The sequence below is a fragment of the Eurytemora carolleeae genome, unplaced genomic scaffold, assembly GCF_000591075.1.
Source record: "Eurytemora carolleeae unplaced genomic scaffold, Eaff_2.0 scaffold832, whole genome shotgun sequence".
In the NCBI taxonomy this organism is placed as follows: Eukaryota; Metazoa; Arthropoda; class Copepoda; order Calanoida; family Temoridae; genus Eurytemora; species Eurytemora carolleeae.
In genome coordinates this window covers 222797-238434 of record NW_019397381.1, presented here as the reverse complement: position 1 = coordinate 238434, position 15638 = coordinate 222797, and the positions used below count along the sequence as shown (strand labels likewise).

The window sequence follows — 15638 nt, the reverse complement described above, 5'->3', positions numbered from 1 at the left end:
GACTGTTCACTTATTTAGGTAATTTCAGGGTAAACTAAACAGCCTATTCGCTCTTGATTGGTAATACTTTTCAAAGACAACTGTGGCCGGAGAAAAAGCCAATTTTTCGTTCAGAATTTGAGCGGAAAAGGACAATCCCTCTCTATAGACACTATTTGATGTTTTTTTCAGTAACAGCAGCCCAATAACATTTAAATTTATTATATTTGAATGTCATTATGTGTTCGTTATTATGTACTAAAATATGAAAACTTTTGATATTTGAGTTAGCAAGAAATTTACATTTTTCGTATTAAAACATGTAAAATATGTGTATACAAAGACGACGTCTCTACAACAATCAATTAATCATTACTCATATTTTGGTTCGTAGATTTTGTAAATTTTTTCCCGCATGTGCACAACTTTTCATTTGTCATGCCGCGTTCAATTCAGCTTTTTACACAGGCAATACACAATTTTGAATGCGATAAAATAGTGTTATTTTAGAAATAGAAAGTTAAAAAAAAATTTAAAAAAATGACATTTACAATTAACGATTAGATACTACAGTTTAATTTTATATTCGAAATTCATTTTGATCCACAACATACTGAAAAAAACATCAATTAGTGTCTATAGAGAGGGACCGTCCCTTTGCGCTCGAATTCTGAACAAAAAATCGGCTTTTTTCTCCGGCCACAGTTGTCTTTGAAAAGTAAGACTATTACTAATCAACAGCGAATATGCTGTTTAGTTTACCCTGAAATTACCCAAATAAGTGAACAGTCCCTTTAATAACGAATACATCGGAAGAATTTATCAAATGTCATCTTGACAATTTTTCAATGAGTTTTATACTATATTACATAAATCTAAGTATTTGCGAAAATAAATAAATAGCCATGTATATGCGGGAACAGTTTTAAAGAGTTTCATATAATCATTTAATTAAAAAACTAAATATTTTCAACATTCCACTATCAGAAAGTGAAGAATACAACATTTGATGTATTTGTTATTAAGGGTTTCACTGTAGTTCTTACATGTAAACCATATAAGATGCATTGAAAATTTCAGACAAAGTTGTGTGGCAAGTACCAGGATACTATGAAGAACTATGTCAATGAAACATTCATAGAAGATTTTCTTCTGAAAACTCATAGCTTTATCAAAATATCTGATCTAATTGAAAGATTAGATGGAATGAATAAGAATGGTTCTGAATGGATTTCATACATTGGGAATACATCTAATGAGAACTTTAGGTATTTTATTGTTGAATGAAATTCTCTTAATATTTTTCAAATTAATTTTACAAGGTGCATTATACAAGAAAATTGAATCAACTAACTTAATTGATCTTTTCCAGATCAATTCAGAGAATCTCATGTGAAGCTGATTTATGAAATCAAGATTTATTTTTGGTGTAATAAGTTTTCATCATTAATTCCCCAAACTTTTTCAATGGCTTTGAATTCTTAAAAGCTTTATGAAAGTTTCTTACAGAACCAATTAATTTAAAAACAATTTGTAAGTGGTGATTGAGATAAAATAATTAATGTTGAGATTCAGTTGCCACTGAGGCTCTGGACAGTCAGGTTCTTATACAGCACTTTCAGCTTCTTTTCCTCCTCAGCTCCCTCTTGCCAGAAACAAGAAAAATGGAAACATAGAAAGTAAACATAGAAAGTAGAATCCTGATAAGATTGTGCACCATCCATAATGATACTGGTTCATATCCTGCTGGCTGCGAGAAAAAGATTTCTGTAGATGATGTTGTATTCTGAAGTACAATAGCTGCAACTCCCCATGTGGTGCAACTCCTATGGGTAACCTTTTATAAATTCCCCACTCTGAAAGAGTATAAATCCGGGAGAAAGTAGGGATCTTCTATGGGAAACCATATCCCTTCCTTAACTACTCCAAACTTCCAACTCCTCTATTTGTCACAAACAGCATTTGGAATTGATTTCTTAGTGGGCAAATGTTGTGGGCTCCATTTTTAAGACCACTAGACATTACCAGGATTTGGACATGAAACTTAAAGTGATAATTGCCGAAATCTTTTTTCCCTCTGGCCCCCCTATACCCACCCTGGCATGGCAATAAATCTACATACTGAGTCAGCTATAACATACAATCAACCTCAGTGAGTGTCTAAAAACTACTGTTTTTGACCCAATTTTATTTTCTTCAAAATTATCAGAACCTGGGATAGTCAACAGAAGAAAAAGACAAAAGGAAGAAATGATGACAAGCAGAATAATAAAATTAAAAGTTTTTTGTATGAACTGTATCCAAATTATAAAATCAAAAATTTTAGATAATAAATTGTAAGAAAACTATTGATGTTGAGATACCAAATGGATAAATATCTTCAGAAAATTAACTAATAGTTTAGTGTTTGTTTACATTAGGATGAATTTGTACCCCTATATTGAAAACTACCTATTGCTTTGCTATACATGGAATCAGCCAATTCCGCAGTTTTCTAAACTAAGAATCAACCCAAATAAGAATACAGGTTTAAAACAAAAAATATGGCAAAATTTAAGCAATTACTTTTTGAATTTTTTAGAAAATCTGTTTATGCTGGTACATAAGGAAGGTCATTTTAATGCCGCCTCAAAAACTGACCTGACAGAACTTTTATATATACCACATATCATGGATTCACAGCCAGAAATTGAAGTTAAAAAACTGATCTCTACATCTAACATGGAATGTCAGGATGGACTGGAAACTTATGATTTGTGTTCTGAAATGACAATACGAAAGAGATGGGAAAATAATTGTATTCCACCATTTTTGATGAAACTACAGAATATTTCAAACTGCACCATGCATGCAGCTTTCAATATTTTCCAAACTAGCCCTGAAGAATGTTTAATACCATGTTCTCAGATTAAAGTAAATATCAAGCAAAATCCTGTGGACTGGCTTTACATCTTGGTAAATCCTAAGCTCCCCATCAACACTGTCATCCCTGGATACTATTTAACCATTCCTTCCTATATTCTCTATTCTGAAATGCAGGAAAGTTACACTGCCATTTCTTTTATTGCTGAATTTGGAGGTTGGGCCGGATTGTTCCTAGGAGTGTCAGTTATTGGGGTCTTTGAGTTCATAATGAATAAGTTCTCAAACATATCTCCTCATTCACTTTTAAAGAAATTAACATCAACATCCTTCATGCTGTTGAAATTAGCATGTGCTTCATGTGTGATATTTATTCTGATTACATCATGTAAAAAGCTTATCAACAAAGAGAAAGAATTGAATGTGAAAATACAAGAAGGAATTCCTGATCTCAGCATTTCTTTCTGTTCTGTGAAGAATGTTTATGCTGTTCCATTTCTCAGGGCCAACCTTTCCTATATTGGAAATCATTCGTCCTTTTGGTATAATGCAACAAGCTTAAGTGAAAAGCTGAAACGTTTGGTTTTAATTCTTGAGAATGGTAAAAAGATAACAGTTTATGATTCTTTCTTTACAATTCTTAATAGATACAAATTTGACACAATGATTACCGCAAAATATGAATCATACCTTGAGACCTGTCATACCCTGAATCTGAAGCACTGGACCAACATCAAGACAATTCAGTTTACAGCAAAACAAGAGTTAAGTATCTATGTACATATGCCTGGAGAGCTTCTAAGGCCTGGAAGACAAGGTTTCTCTTTTATAAATTCTGCCACTGTAAAAGGGTAATTGAAATAGTCATCAGCCAACCAATATTTTTAAACTTTGGCAATCAAGGAATATTATTCGAAGACTTGTTTTTTTTAAACCAAGGAAGAGTTCCGGTTTCAAGAAGTATTAAAGATTTAGAAAGACCGTTATTGTAGATTTTTACACAATATTACCAAAATGTTTGAAATTTGGATTCTGAATAATATAAACAACATTCAAGGAATTCTGAATTTAAACTTTGTCATTGAAGCAGAAATTATTTCTTCTGTCTTTCCATGGCACAAATTGACCTTGATGTCACTTACAAATCCTTTAAAAGGTTAATTTAAAAGCTTTATTCATACTATTTCAAATACTAAACTAGGTTTAATTCTTATAAAGAAGTTGCCGACTCAAGAACATCAGTTCACATTGAAATCTTGAAACAAAATAAGGTTTCTGAAGATCACTACAATAATCAATATTCATATGATGACTGCATACTGAATCATATAAAGGAGAAGAATACCAACAAGAATATTACACAGTTTTTAACAACAGAAACCAAGAGAAAAAATGGTATTGAAGAAATATTCTTTAAATTCTTGTCAGAACAATTGGAAGAATTGGAATCTGGAATGGAGTCCAATAACTGCAAAATTCCAAGCACTAATCTACAAGCAACATTTGATTTGGCTAGCTTGGATTTTTCATTAAGTAAAGCCTTTGCAACCAATTATTATGGTTTTATAAACGGAACAGTTCATGAAGAAAGAATATTTGGAATCAGTATTGATTTTCCTCGTTCATTTGTTTTAAAAGAGGTAACTGTACTTACATATTTCTAAAAACTTTAATTAATGCTTAGTGTAGTATCATTTTAAGAAAAGATTTATCTAATGACTGTATTAGGTTGATTTCTCATATGGCATTATATCTCTAGTGGGTGAGGTAGGGGGTTGGGTTGGACTACTGCTAGGTGCCAGGTGAGACATCTTTTTTGTTTTGTTAATAAGATTTTGTGAAAATGTCAGATCACAACCAGACCAAATTTTGTTTTTAAGTACTCTGGGATGTGGATATATCTTATCACAGAAAATCAAGAAATTCAAGAAAAAACTTGGCATCATTGTCTTACTTCTGACAGTTGCTGGTATATCTATTGCAATGACTGTTCAACTGGTTAGCTCTGTAAAAAAGCTTGAAATGTACCCAACTGGAAGCAAAGTAGAATATTTGAAAGCGGAAACAGACATGAGCCTTTCTCTTTCTATTTGCCAAGATCGTTCTGTTTTTCTAAAGGAGGAGTTTAACAAATTCAAGATACCTCTCAAAGGGGTGTTTAGAAGAGAGGAGGAAGATGCTCCATGGATAAAGTATGAGGACAATGAGATGAAGATGTTTAATTGGTCTGACAAAGCAAATGTAACTCAATTTTGTTTGACATTTAAGTTTTATGAAGATGAAATCAAAATGACCCATAGTTTCACAGAATACCATTCAAGCAGTATTTATGTTCATGATACTGGTCTTCTTACAGCTGGAAACTTTATAAAGCTAGATGGCAATCTTTTGAATGATAACAACATCATAATATTGGAAGCAAAACAGATTCATAAAATGGAAGAGGAAAATGTGTGCACAAACTCTGATGAGTTTGATTTGTGTAGAGAAGATTATATTTCAGATCATGCTTGTCAAAAAAGTCTTATTAACATTAACAGGTAGTGTAAGTTATTAATCTGCAAAGGAATTGAGTTTTTGAAACAAACTCTGATTTTCTAAAACCTATATTTTTTGGAAAATTTAAAATCTTAGTGTGCGACAGATACTGAATTCCTTCGTATTCTTAAATTGGAGGACATGGGCATTATGATCAATCATAGTTAAATTGTGAATGAATCTGTTAAAGTTTTCATGAAATTTTACTGTTGAGAATTCAACAAAAGCCAATCTTTCCCTTTACATCTGACATTGTACTATATAACTGGTGCAGCAAATACTTATGGATTTTTAGGCAACATAACATTATTGGTAAAATATAAAACTGTTTTTACACTTTAAACGTTGTTTGTGTTTGAATAATCTATAGGTCCAGGCAGCATATATATTAAAATTTTTCATCTTCCATACGTATGATATGCATATCTGTATCAACCTTGTTGAATATTTTCAGCTTTTGTTTTCCTCTTGAAGGTTTATTCTTCTAAAAAAATCTTTTTTTAAATAATCAATTCAATCTTAGCGGTCTATAATTATAATTATAACACATATTTAGAACTGTTATTATCATTCTTCTCATCTTGTCTTATCTTGAATTGAAAAAAAGAACACTACAGATAGAAAGTTTGCTCCCCTTAAATTCATATATTTTATAACTTAAATTTTTTCAGGAATTCGGCATTAGTATACAAAGAATGCAATTTTACGACTATGGGTAAGTAGTTAAAAAATAAATTTTTATTCTTATATTCAAATAGTAAAATTACACTTTTTAAATGGTTTTTCTTCAGGATATTTAAGAGAAGAATTCAATAAAGAGTTTTTTGAAATTTCAACAAATTTCAAAGCAGGACCAAGTACTTGCCTTCTGCCATGTAAACAAAGCTTCTTTGTTGCCAAACCTTTACAGATCAAGGAGAAGGTATTTTTTTAGGATTGTGGGAGGTATTATTTATGACAAGGCTCCTTGGATACTTTGAATTACTCTTTCTTTTTCTATGGAATTTTTATGTGCATTAAAACATGGATATATGATTCTTGGCCTATCAGTACAATCTTATGAGCACATTTAAATGCTGTAAAAAAACAAACAAATAACTGCCAATATTGAAGATAGATTAGCAATAAAGTGAACTTTTCTTTCACAGCCAAATCTATATATATAAATTTGGCTTGTCTGTCTGTTTGTATCCGATAAACGTCAAAACGGCTGAACCGATCGGGCCCAAATTTTTTGTGGGACATCTAGGGACCCCAGGGAAGGTTTATGAAAAATCAAAATTTCAAATATTTGTCTCCATCAAAATTCGATCGTCATTAAATTTTTTAAAATTTTGAAAATCCACGAAATTTTTTGTGAAAAACCGCGAATTATTTTTGTTTTGTTTTACGATGTACACAAAGAGAACATGTTCACAATTAATTTAGAAGATGGGCGCGAAGCACCCTCTAAGGCTAGTTCTTTATATTCTTCAATTATTGTAAACTTTTCTTTTCAAATTAAATAATTTAATTTGCAAATGTTTCATCTTTTAGAACAAACTCTTATGAAACTAAGTATCAAGAATTTGATTTAACCAGTTTACTAATAATTTTCTAAAAATATTTGTTGTTTACAGAAAAAAGGGAATTACGATGTTAAGTATCTGATAATCAAGAAACCCCGAAATGTGGAAGTTCTGAAGAGTGAATACATTTACACAATCTGGGAATTTGCTGCAGAGTTTGGAGGCTGGGTTGGAGTACTCTTTGGTTTCTGTATTCTTGATATTATTGATCTTATCAAGACTGTATTCATCTTCATATTAGATCTCTACATGGATTAATTAAATTTATAGTTTGTTCTCATATTTATAGTTTATTCTCATGTGTGCATGCTCTTCAGAACTTATCTCTTTTAACTTTAATGTTTATGAAATATTAAATTGATTAAATAAATCACTTTTGTCTATAATTAATAATTATCAGAGCATTTTCAAAGAATTAAACGCAAATGTAATGAGAGGGTTGATTTTTAAGATTAAAAACTATAACCGATGTAGACCAAAATAATTTATGATTAAAAGACCGAACATAGAAACAATCATTTCTTGATCCACTGTTAATTGTTCAAACTACACAATTGAAATTTTGATTTATCCATGATTAAAAATACGGAGTTTTGGACTATTTTATCAGCACTTTTATTCTATTCATCCAGAATAAAATGTAAAATAACATTTTGTTTAATATACAGAGACACTTTATTTTATACAGATAACATTTGATACAGGGTGTCCCACGAAACATGACAATAGCAAGACGATCAAGACGACATTCAAGTCGTCCTGCATACTGTCATGTTTCGTGGGACACCCTGTATCTTAAAATTGAAGTTTCAAAATTCGCTGGTGTTAGAAAATCAAGTTTTCTCTATAACACAATTCTCTTTGCTCTGGACGGAATGGGCTCACATATTTTAAAATACATTTTCTCAGCTCATAACACATAAATGTATCATACTCCTTAAGACACTTTATATTATTAGATAATCATATAATTATATTAGATTATGATGGGAATAATGCTTTATTGTTATTTACACTATAAGCAGTATTATTTTAGATATATGTCAAGTATAAACCTAAACCCGTTTTTTTGTGGCGGTAAGTGGTAGAAAAATCTTACAAAATATTGTTGATAAAAAATGTTCCCAAATTTTATTCCCTATAATGATGCAACCATAGTTCTCTTATGTGCCGGTGTCATGCATAGACTCTTGCATGGGGCGGACTCCTCCTATAGTTTTAAGGTTTTAACCATTTCAGCACAATGTTAGACATAAAAAGCAATGTTATGACATTTTCCGATATTTATTAATGTATTTTGATTGGAAAAACACATGAAAAATTATCTATGTCTCGAGTAAATATTAATTGTTTGATGATCTGAAATAAAGACGACATTCAAGAGGAAATATACTTTTTTTAGCCTTAACCCCCTTTACAATACATTTAAGAACTAAATGCCTATTTAATAAATGTCAATTTTCACATATTCAGCTTTAACCTTTCAGATCTTTATATTCTTAGTAGTTTTAGTTTATTATCAAAGCCATTACCACAAACCAGCCCTCCTCCCCATGTCAGATACCACACAGTTTTATTGGCTTTATCGATTCAGTCCAACAAAAAAGACACTGCACAGTGCACATACCTGTGTATAATATAAGTTTTATAATTCTCCCTATTCTTTTTTACCCAATCAGTTATAGTTAATATTCTTTCGTAATATAATAATTATTAGAATTCAATATTTTATCCAATATTCCAATATTCACTAATGATCTATTAAAAAAAGAAACATGTATTTTCAACCAATTTACAAAGACTCGTCCCCCCCCCCCTCCCCCTACTCACGAAACATTATGGTTTAGATCCTTCTAAAAAATTTTAAAACATTTTAAAAAACTTGGAACTAAAATAACCTAATAACATGCATATTATGATGATACAATTAAAGTTAAAATATTTTGTTAAAATTATTTTTGACAAAATATTTTCTTTGACTTTCTCTTCTTTATTTTGATTTATGTAGATATTCATAAAAGCATAATTGGCTGGGCGAGGTATTATTTATTTTAATATCATGACCGGTGCGCTTAGGATCCGGATCCGTATCAAAATTAAATGGATCCTAAGCACTGCTTTAAAACGTCTTAAATATATATATATATATACTTTTCTAAAAGAAATACAAGTCATCGTTTACTTCATTTTTAGCCAAAAAAACGGAGTGTGGTGTGTAGTCTAAAAAGCGGAGTCTGGTGTGTAGTCTAAAAAGCGGAGTCTGGTGTGTAGTCTAACAAGCGGTGTCTGGTGTGTAGTCTAAAAATCGGAGTCTGGTGTGTAGTCTAAAAATCGGAGTCTGGTGTGTAGTCTAAAAAGCAAAGTCTGGTGTGTGGTCTAAAAAGCGGAGTCTGGTGTGTAGTCTAACAAGCGGAGTCTGGTGTGTAGTCTAAAAAGCGGAGTCTGGTGTGTAGTCTAAAAATCGGAGTCCGGTGTGTAGTCTAAAAAGCAAAGTCTGGTGTGTAGTCTAAAAATCGGAGTCTGGTGTGTAGTCTAACAAGCGGAGTCTGGTGTGTAGTCTAAAAAGCGGAGTCTGGTGTGTAGTCTAAAAAGCGGAGTCTGGTGTGTTGTCTAAAAAGCGGAGTCTGGTGTGTAGTCTAAAAAGCAAAGTCTGGTGTGAAGTCTAAAAACCAAAGTCTGGTGTGTAGTCTAAAAATGAGGTTCGTATTTTTTTTATCAATCTGAAGAGTCTGTATTTGATGATTACAATCTTTGTAAAAGCTTGTAATTGATAACAATTAGATAAAATCTTGTAATTGTTAACAATCTGTATAAAAACTTAATTGTTATCAATATATAAAAAACCTTGTAATTGTTAACAATCTGTAAAAAAAACTTTTAATTGTTAACAATTTGTATAAAAGCTGAATTGATATCAATCTATAAAAAAGCTTGTAATTAATCAGATAAAATCTTGTAATTGTTAACAATCTGTATAAAATCTTGAAATTGTAAACAATCTGTATAATAGCTTGTAATTGTTAACAATCAGATAAAATCTTGTAATTGTTATCAATTTGTATAAAAGCTTACTAGTTATCAATCTGTAAAAAAGCTTGTATTTGTTAAACAATCTGTTTAAATTCTTTTAATTGTTAACAATTTGTATGAAAGCTTAATTGTTATCGATTTATAAAAAAGTTTGTAATTGTTAACAATCTGTATAAAATCTTGAAATTATAAAAAACCTTTTAATTGTTAGCAATCTGTAGCAAAGCTTGCAACTGTTAACAATTTGTAAAAAACCTTGTAATTGGTAATAATCTGAATAAAAGCTTGTAATTGTTAACAATCTGTCTAAAATTTTGGAATTGTTAACAATCTGTAATAAACCTTGTAATTGTTGCAGCTTGTAATTGTTATGATTCTGCATAAAAGCTTGTAATCGATATTAATCTGCGTAAAGCTTGCAATTTCTATTAATCTGAAATAAAAGTTTTCACTGTTTATTAATCTGTATTTGTATTGTGATTGTTATCAATCTGTATAAAAACTTGTAATTGCTATAAATCCGTAAAAAAGCTTGTAAATGTTAATAACAATCCGTATGAAGTCTGTAATTATTGTTAACTTAATGCTTGTAATTATTGTAACAAAAAAAATAAAGGTTTATAGGAACTAAGCTCGAAATCTTAAGTGACTACATTGTTTGAGTTAGCCCATTGATAAATATTTTTTTTAGGCTGATCCTTTCGTGAAGCGATGAGAGCAAGATAGTTGTGAAGAATGGTTAGCGATTCCTTTAGTGCAGAGGACCTACGGCAATAAAACTATTTATTAAATAACAGTATGAGTCTGAAGCAGCAGTCACAGAACAATAATTTAGCCATTACGGCAATCAGGGCACATAATATTGTTACAAGAAATATTTTTATATGAATTCAAATTTTCGGCACTTAGATGATTTTTCAGTGAATTTCTATAATTTGTTAAAGCTTTTAGATCTTGGTTTAAGGAATTCCATTTTCTGGGTAAAATGAAGGATGGATGATTGCGCAGGGACGATTTTTTGCAAATCTTTGTTCTCAGAATGCATAAACAACTTGCAGTTCAAGTCAAACAAATCGTTTAACTTCAGGATATTTAATTTCATAAATATTGGATTAGTGTGGGAATTTTATTTGCTTTTGTTGATACTTCGTATACATTTTTTCTGGCAATTGATTAACCCTTTAAGTTTTGATGGTTGAACACCTCCCCAGGCTAATAAACCAAACTCAATATGTGGTCTAAACAATCCGTTATAAGGGTTTACCAAGGTTTCAGTTGGAAAAATGTTCTTTAATCTTGGTATTTGCAAGGGGCAAGAATGATTTTACTCTTAACTTTGTTTATATGGGTATTCTAAGAAAGATTTTCGTCAATATTCACCCCTACAAATTTAAAAGATTTAGTTGGGCAGTCATTTCCTATTCTTTCTATTATTTCCCCACCTATTGATAACGACAAATTATTAAGATTAATCTTTTTATTATTTGGACCAAATACTATAAATTTAGTTTTAGAAACATTAAGTATCAGTTTATGACAGTTAAACCAATCAGAGTCTTGTTCTAATTCATAATTTACTTTGTTAAAAAGCTCTCTAATATTATTTCCACTAAGGTGAAAGGTCGTATCATCTGAAAAGAGAAGGCTTAAGAATGAAACTGCATATGGAAGACAGTTAATAAACAAGAAAAAAAGTATAGGACCCAGAACAATCTAATCCAACACTGTTCTTAGGCTTGAGTTCAACTCATTTAAACTACGGGCGTTAAAGTTACCATGCAGTGGACTCAAGAATAACATGTTTAGTAATATTGTTGAAGACAAAGTTGTTCTCAATTTCATTTCCTAAATAGTCTTTACAAGATGTTGTGCTGTTTGGGATGTTTTCAGCTAGTTTAGGACAAACTCATCATTCTTAATTCTTGTTCCTTTATGAAAGACAACGAAAGAAATGTCAGAATTAAACACTTCAGGCCAGAAAAATGTTGATGTCTTCCATAGTATTGTTTAAATAAAATTTTTAAGGGTACAGTTGTGAATCGGGATTGTCCCTTTTAAAATAAGAGTGTCAATTGAAAAATTATGTCGGGAGTCAATTTGAAATAATGCATTAATTGTTCTTTTGGGCCGCAATATAATTACCGTTATAAACGAGTTTATTAAATTGACACATAGTCAGCATGAAAAGTTAAGATAGCAAAATAACAATTTATTTCTTACGTTATCACTTTTACATGAGTTTTCAAGTCTTTTCAAATTGAAGCTTCGATTAAAAGAATCTTCACAAAACATACATTTAAATGGTTTCAGTCCTGTATGAATCCGTTTGTGCATATTTAGGTCATCTGTTCCTCTGAATTTCTTACCGCAAGTTGGACATTCAAGCAGTTTTTCACCAACATGAATTCTCCTAATGTGTTTATGCATTTGACTTGACTGGGAAAAAGGTTTTTGACAAAATTTGCAAACATATGGTTTTTCTCCAGTATGAATTCTCATGTGTTTCGTCACAGTATCAGAGAATGCAAACGATTTGTTGCATATCTTGCAGGAAAAGGGTTTTTCTCCAGTGTGTGTTCTCATGTGGCTGTTCACAGCAGATTGTAATGCAAACCTTTTACCGCATATATGACAAGTACACTGCTTCTCTCCATGAATTTTCATGTGTCCCTTTAGGTTACCCATATCTTTAAAGGTTTTCTGACAAACTATACAAGAGAAAGTTTTATCCTCATGAACTTTCATGTGCTTTTTCATGTCGGTGTAAACCTCAAATGATTCATCGCAAATAGTACAGGGAAAGAGTTTTTCATGTGTTTTCATATGCCTAGTTATCCCACGATCAGAGAATCTCAATTCCCCGCAGATAGGACAGGTTCTACTCTCTTTAGAAGCTCCTTGCTCGTGGTCTTCCCCAGTTTCATGGTTTTCTTCTTCTATAGTTCCTACAGTTATATGATGAGCTACTGCTAGTGCTAGTTCGTCTGTTTCAGGGATACACTGGGCAGCTTGAAATCCAGGATCAACTTGTAATCCAGTGTCAGATTGCAATCCCTGTTCAGTCTTGAATCTATGATTCGATTGTATGACAAGATCATCTTGTAATCCAGGATCAACGTTCAATCCTTGTACAGTCTTGAATCCATATTCCTGTTGTATTACAGGACTAGAGTGTAATCCATCTTCGTTTTCAAGAATCTAGACAATAACAAATTTTTTACAATCTTTTAATTCAAGAAGCGACCTTTTTTAAGTCTCACTATAATTAAATAATTAGACTAAAAAATGCAAATCCTGCAATATATTCATACTGTCAATAATAAATTATAATTCTACAGAGGTCCTCAAAATTATGTAAACTATTAGCTGCAAAAAATAATATATTATTTTATATAAAGTTAACTAAATTTGATCGAAATTTTTCTGAAGAACGCAGGGGGCAGTGAAAATTTACTAAACGGTTCCCTTAAAAGCTTTGTCTGATCTAGCATGCTAGATTTTCATCTTCATAGTTTTTAAACTGTTTAATTTCAGTTGTGGTTTCTCTACAGAAGTGATTTTTACAATTCCACTGCAAGAATCCACGAAGAAATTAAAAGAATTAAACACGCTTAAAACTAAATGAACAACAATATCATTAACTTTATTGAAAAGATAAAAAGTACTGTTGAGAATCGGACATTGCAATCTTACTTGGTGGGTCACTTAAATTGACATTTTTTCATCAGCAAGCATTATCATTATTTCGCTCAGCGTTTACATCCAAAGAATACAAAAAATAGATAGATTAATTTTGGCATTTTTTAAGGACCTCCCCTTTTCGGGCCATCGCAGGTTTCAGACAAAAATGATCTCAATCGGTTCGGCCGTTTTAACCCTTTTTGCAAATATAAATAAAAAATTATTAATTACCTTCGGTGGCTTACAATTTTCTCTTTGGTCTAATTCTTCTTCAACAATCTCAAACTTCAGAAATTCGGTTTCTTCCAAAAACCCCTCGACAGTGTCAGTACCGGCACCAACCTCAAATATATAAAGTTTTACTTTACTTTTAAAGGGACTGTAAATTAATTTTCACGTGACCCTTCATTAATAGAGACGCATCTCTGCTTTACAACTGTACCATTACAGGGGTATTGTCTGATCAAGTATGAATTAGATAATTAGATTTCTATATTTAAAATGTATATTTTCATTCATGGTCTTTGCAAAAGGATATAAAGCGGATTTCTTGCTTTAGAAACAATGGGGAAATTAGTATATTTAAACTCTTTTTAAGTCAGAAAAACGACGCTATTATCCTCATTATTGAGCAGATTTTAAGGATACCGTTGTGAATCAGACATGTCCTTTGTTTGAATTTAGCATATTAAAATCCAAATGACTGTTCCTTTAATACTAACCCTGCTGTATTTATAAATGAAAACCATCCTAGTCCTTCAAATAAATTGTAAAGTATAAAATTTCAACAGCTGATGAATCATTGCAAAAAAATAATCTATAATATATCTTTTATGGGCAATTAATATCAGTTATTTCAACAAACGAAAAACACCCATTTAAGTCCTATATATACTGTTATCATCTTCAACAGCCAAAATCAAAATCTACACTGTATAGAGAATACAGATCACAATAAGGTTTCAACTTACAATAGTGTTCTAAATTTACAGTTTTACCTGGCTTTGATTAACTATCTGTATTTCTTTACTGATTAGATGAAGAGTCATATGAACTATATTACAGTCTCCTCGGTATCTTCTCTGTAGCGTTGAAATTACTCTCCACTGCGCTTCGGCAGACATCTTGGAACTGTTGAGAAGTTTGAATACTAGAATATGATCTGTATATTCCAACCCAGCATCCAACAAATCTTCAAGTCTAAATAAGTACAAAAAAAATTTAAGTAAGAGATTGAAGCGATTCATCTAATTTTGGTTCCCCTTCAACCCTTCCGCCAAATAAAAACAACGATGACATTCTTTAAAAAATATTGTTAAATAAAGCAAACATTGTTAGGAAGACGGATTAGGAGGGGAGTGACCCCCGGAAAAGAATATCAAACTGCGTAAAAACAATTAAAGGGGGGAAATTTAAAAATAAAATAAACACCCCTGTATAGTTTCAGATTAAACTCAACACTTTACCATCTTCATTCTGAAAAAACGACGCCCCCCCCCCTTCCATTCCTCTAGATCTGCCCTTTTTCAAATCAAATCAAGTGAACATAACCATTAGGACCCTCCCCCCCTTCCTCCTCCCTCCTCTCCGGAACCATTAATACAATATAATCTAAGAAATTATTGTGCTAAACCCCCAGTGCCAAATATGGAATCCCCTGACCGCCATCGAACATACGTTAAGGTCCAAACCCTTGTTATCCCAAACATATTAACTAAATCTAACCGTCTGTTCCATGAATCAATGAACTGGTTAAAATCCTCAATTTTAGAATTAAACTCGTAACTTTCAAAATTATTGAAAGCCCGCCAACCTCCACATAGATTCAACATTTTTCTGAAATAATTTATCATGCAAAACTTCATTACAAAGAAGTTAACCATAATTTTCTGAGTTTTATGAAATAAACTAAACCATTGACATAATTTTTAATAAAACTATAAATCAGGGCGTAAACAGGTAGTGGTGGTGGTGGGGGGG

General features: G+C 31.5%; 3 protein-coding genes across 3 annotated transcripts in view; 2 read left to right on the top strand and 1 right to left on the bottom strand.

Annotated features, from left to right (window-relative positions):
* The first annotated feature begins 4462 nt into the window (after window positions 1-4462).
* The window catches only part of LOC111713962 (exocyst complex component 8), a 31954-nt gene continuing 20778 nt past the window's right edge, over window positions 4463-15638 (top strand). The window contains exon 1 of the mRNA XM_023488959.1: window positions 4463-4481. The gene's annotated coding sequence lies outside the window, so the exon portion shown is untranslated. The remainder of the gene's footprint in view (window positions 4482-15638) is intronic.
* On the top strand, window positions 4730-7386 carry LOC111713963 (uncharacterized). Its single transcript, XM_023488961.1, has 4 exons — window positions 4730-5381; window positions 6051-6094; window positions 6171-6301; window positions 6999-7386. Exons 1-4 carry the CDS (start codon window positions 4825-4827, stop codon window positions 7203-7205), a joined length of 939 nt encoding a protein of 312 aa, XP_023344729.1. The 5' UTR covers window positions 4730-4824; the 3' UTR covers window positions 7206-7386.
* Window positions 12095-15638, bottom strand: part of LOC111713967 (zinc finger protein 571) — a 7312-nt gene continuing 3768 nt past the window's right edge. The window contains exons 5-8 of the mRNA XM_023488964.1: window positions 15384-15583; window positions 14657-14858; window positions 13890-14000; window positions 12095-13175 (exon numbers count right to left, since the gene is read on the bottom strand). Coding sequence (XP_023344732.1) covers window positions 12153-13175; window positions 13890-14000; window positions 14657-14858; window positions 15384-15583 — 1536 coding nt within the window. The 3' untranslated portion in view covers window positions 12095-12152. The remainder of the gene's footprint in view (window positions 13176-13889; window positions 14001-14656; window positions 14859-15383; window positions 15584-15638) is intronic.

Coding starts and splice junctions, on each gene's coding strand:
- LOC111713963 (XM_023488961.1), top strand. CDS start 4,825: ATGACTGTTCAACTGGTTAGCTCTGTAAAAAAGCTTGAAATGTACCCA. Junction 5,382..6,050: donor AGTCTTATTAACATTAACAG/GTAGTGTAAGTT, acceptor AAATTTTTTCAG/GAATTCGGCATTAGTATACA. Junction 6,302..6,998: donor CTTTACAGATCAAGGAGAAG/GTATTTTTTTAG, acceptor TGTTGTTTACAG/AAAAAAGGGAATTACGATGT.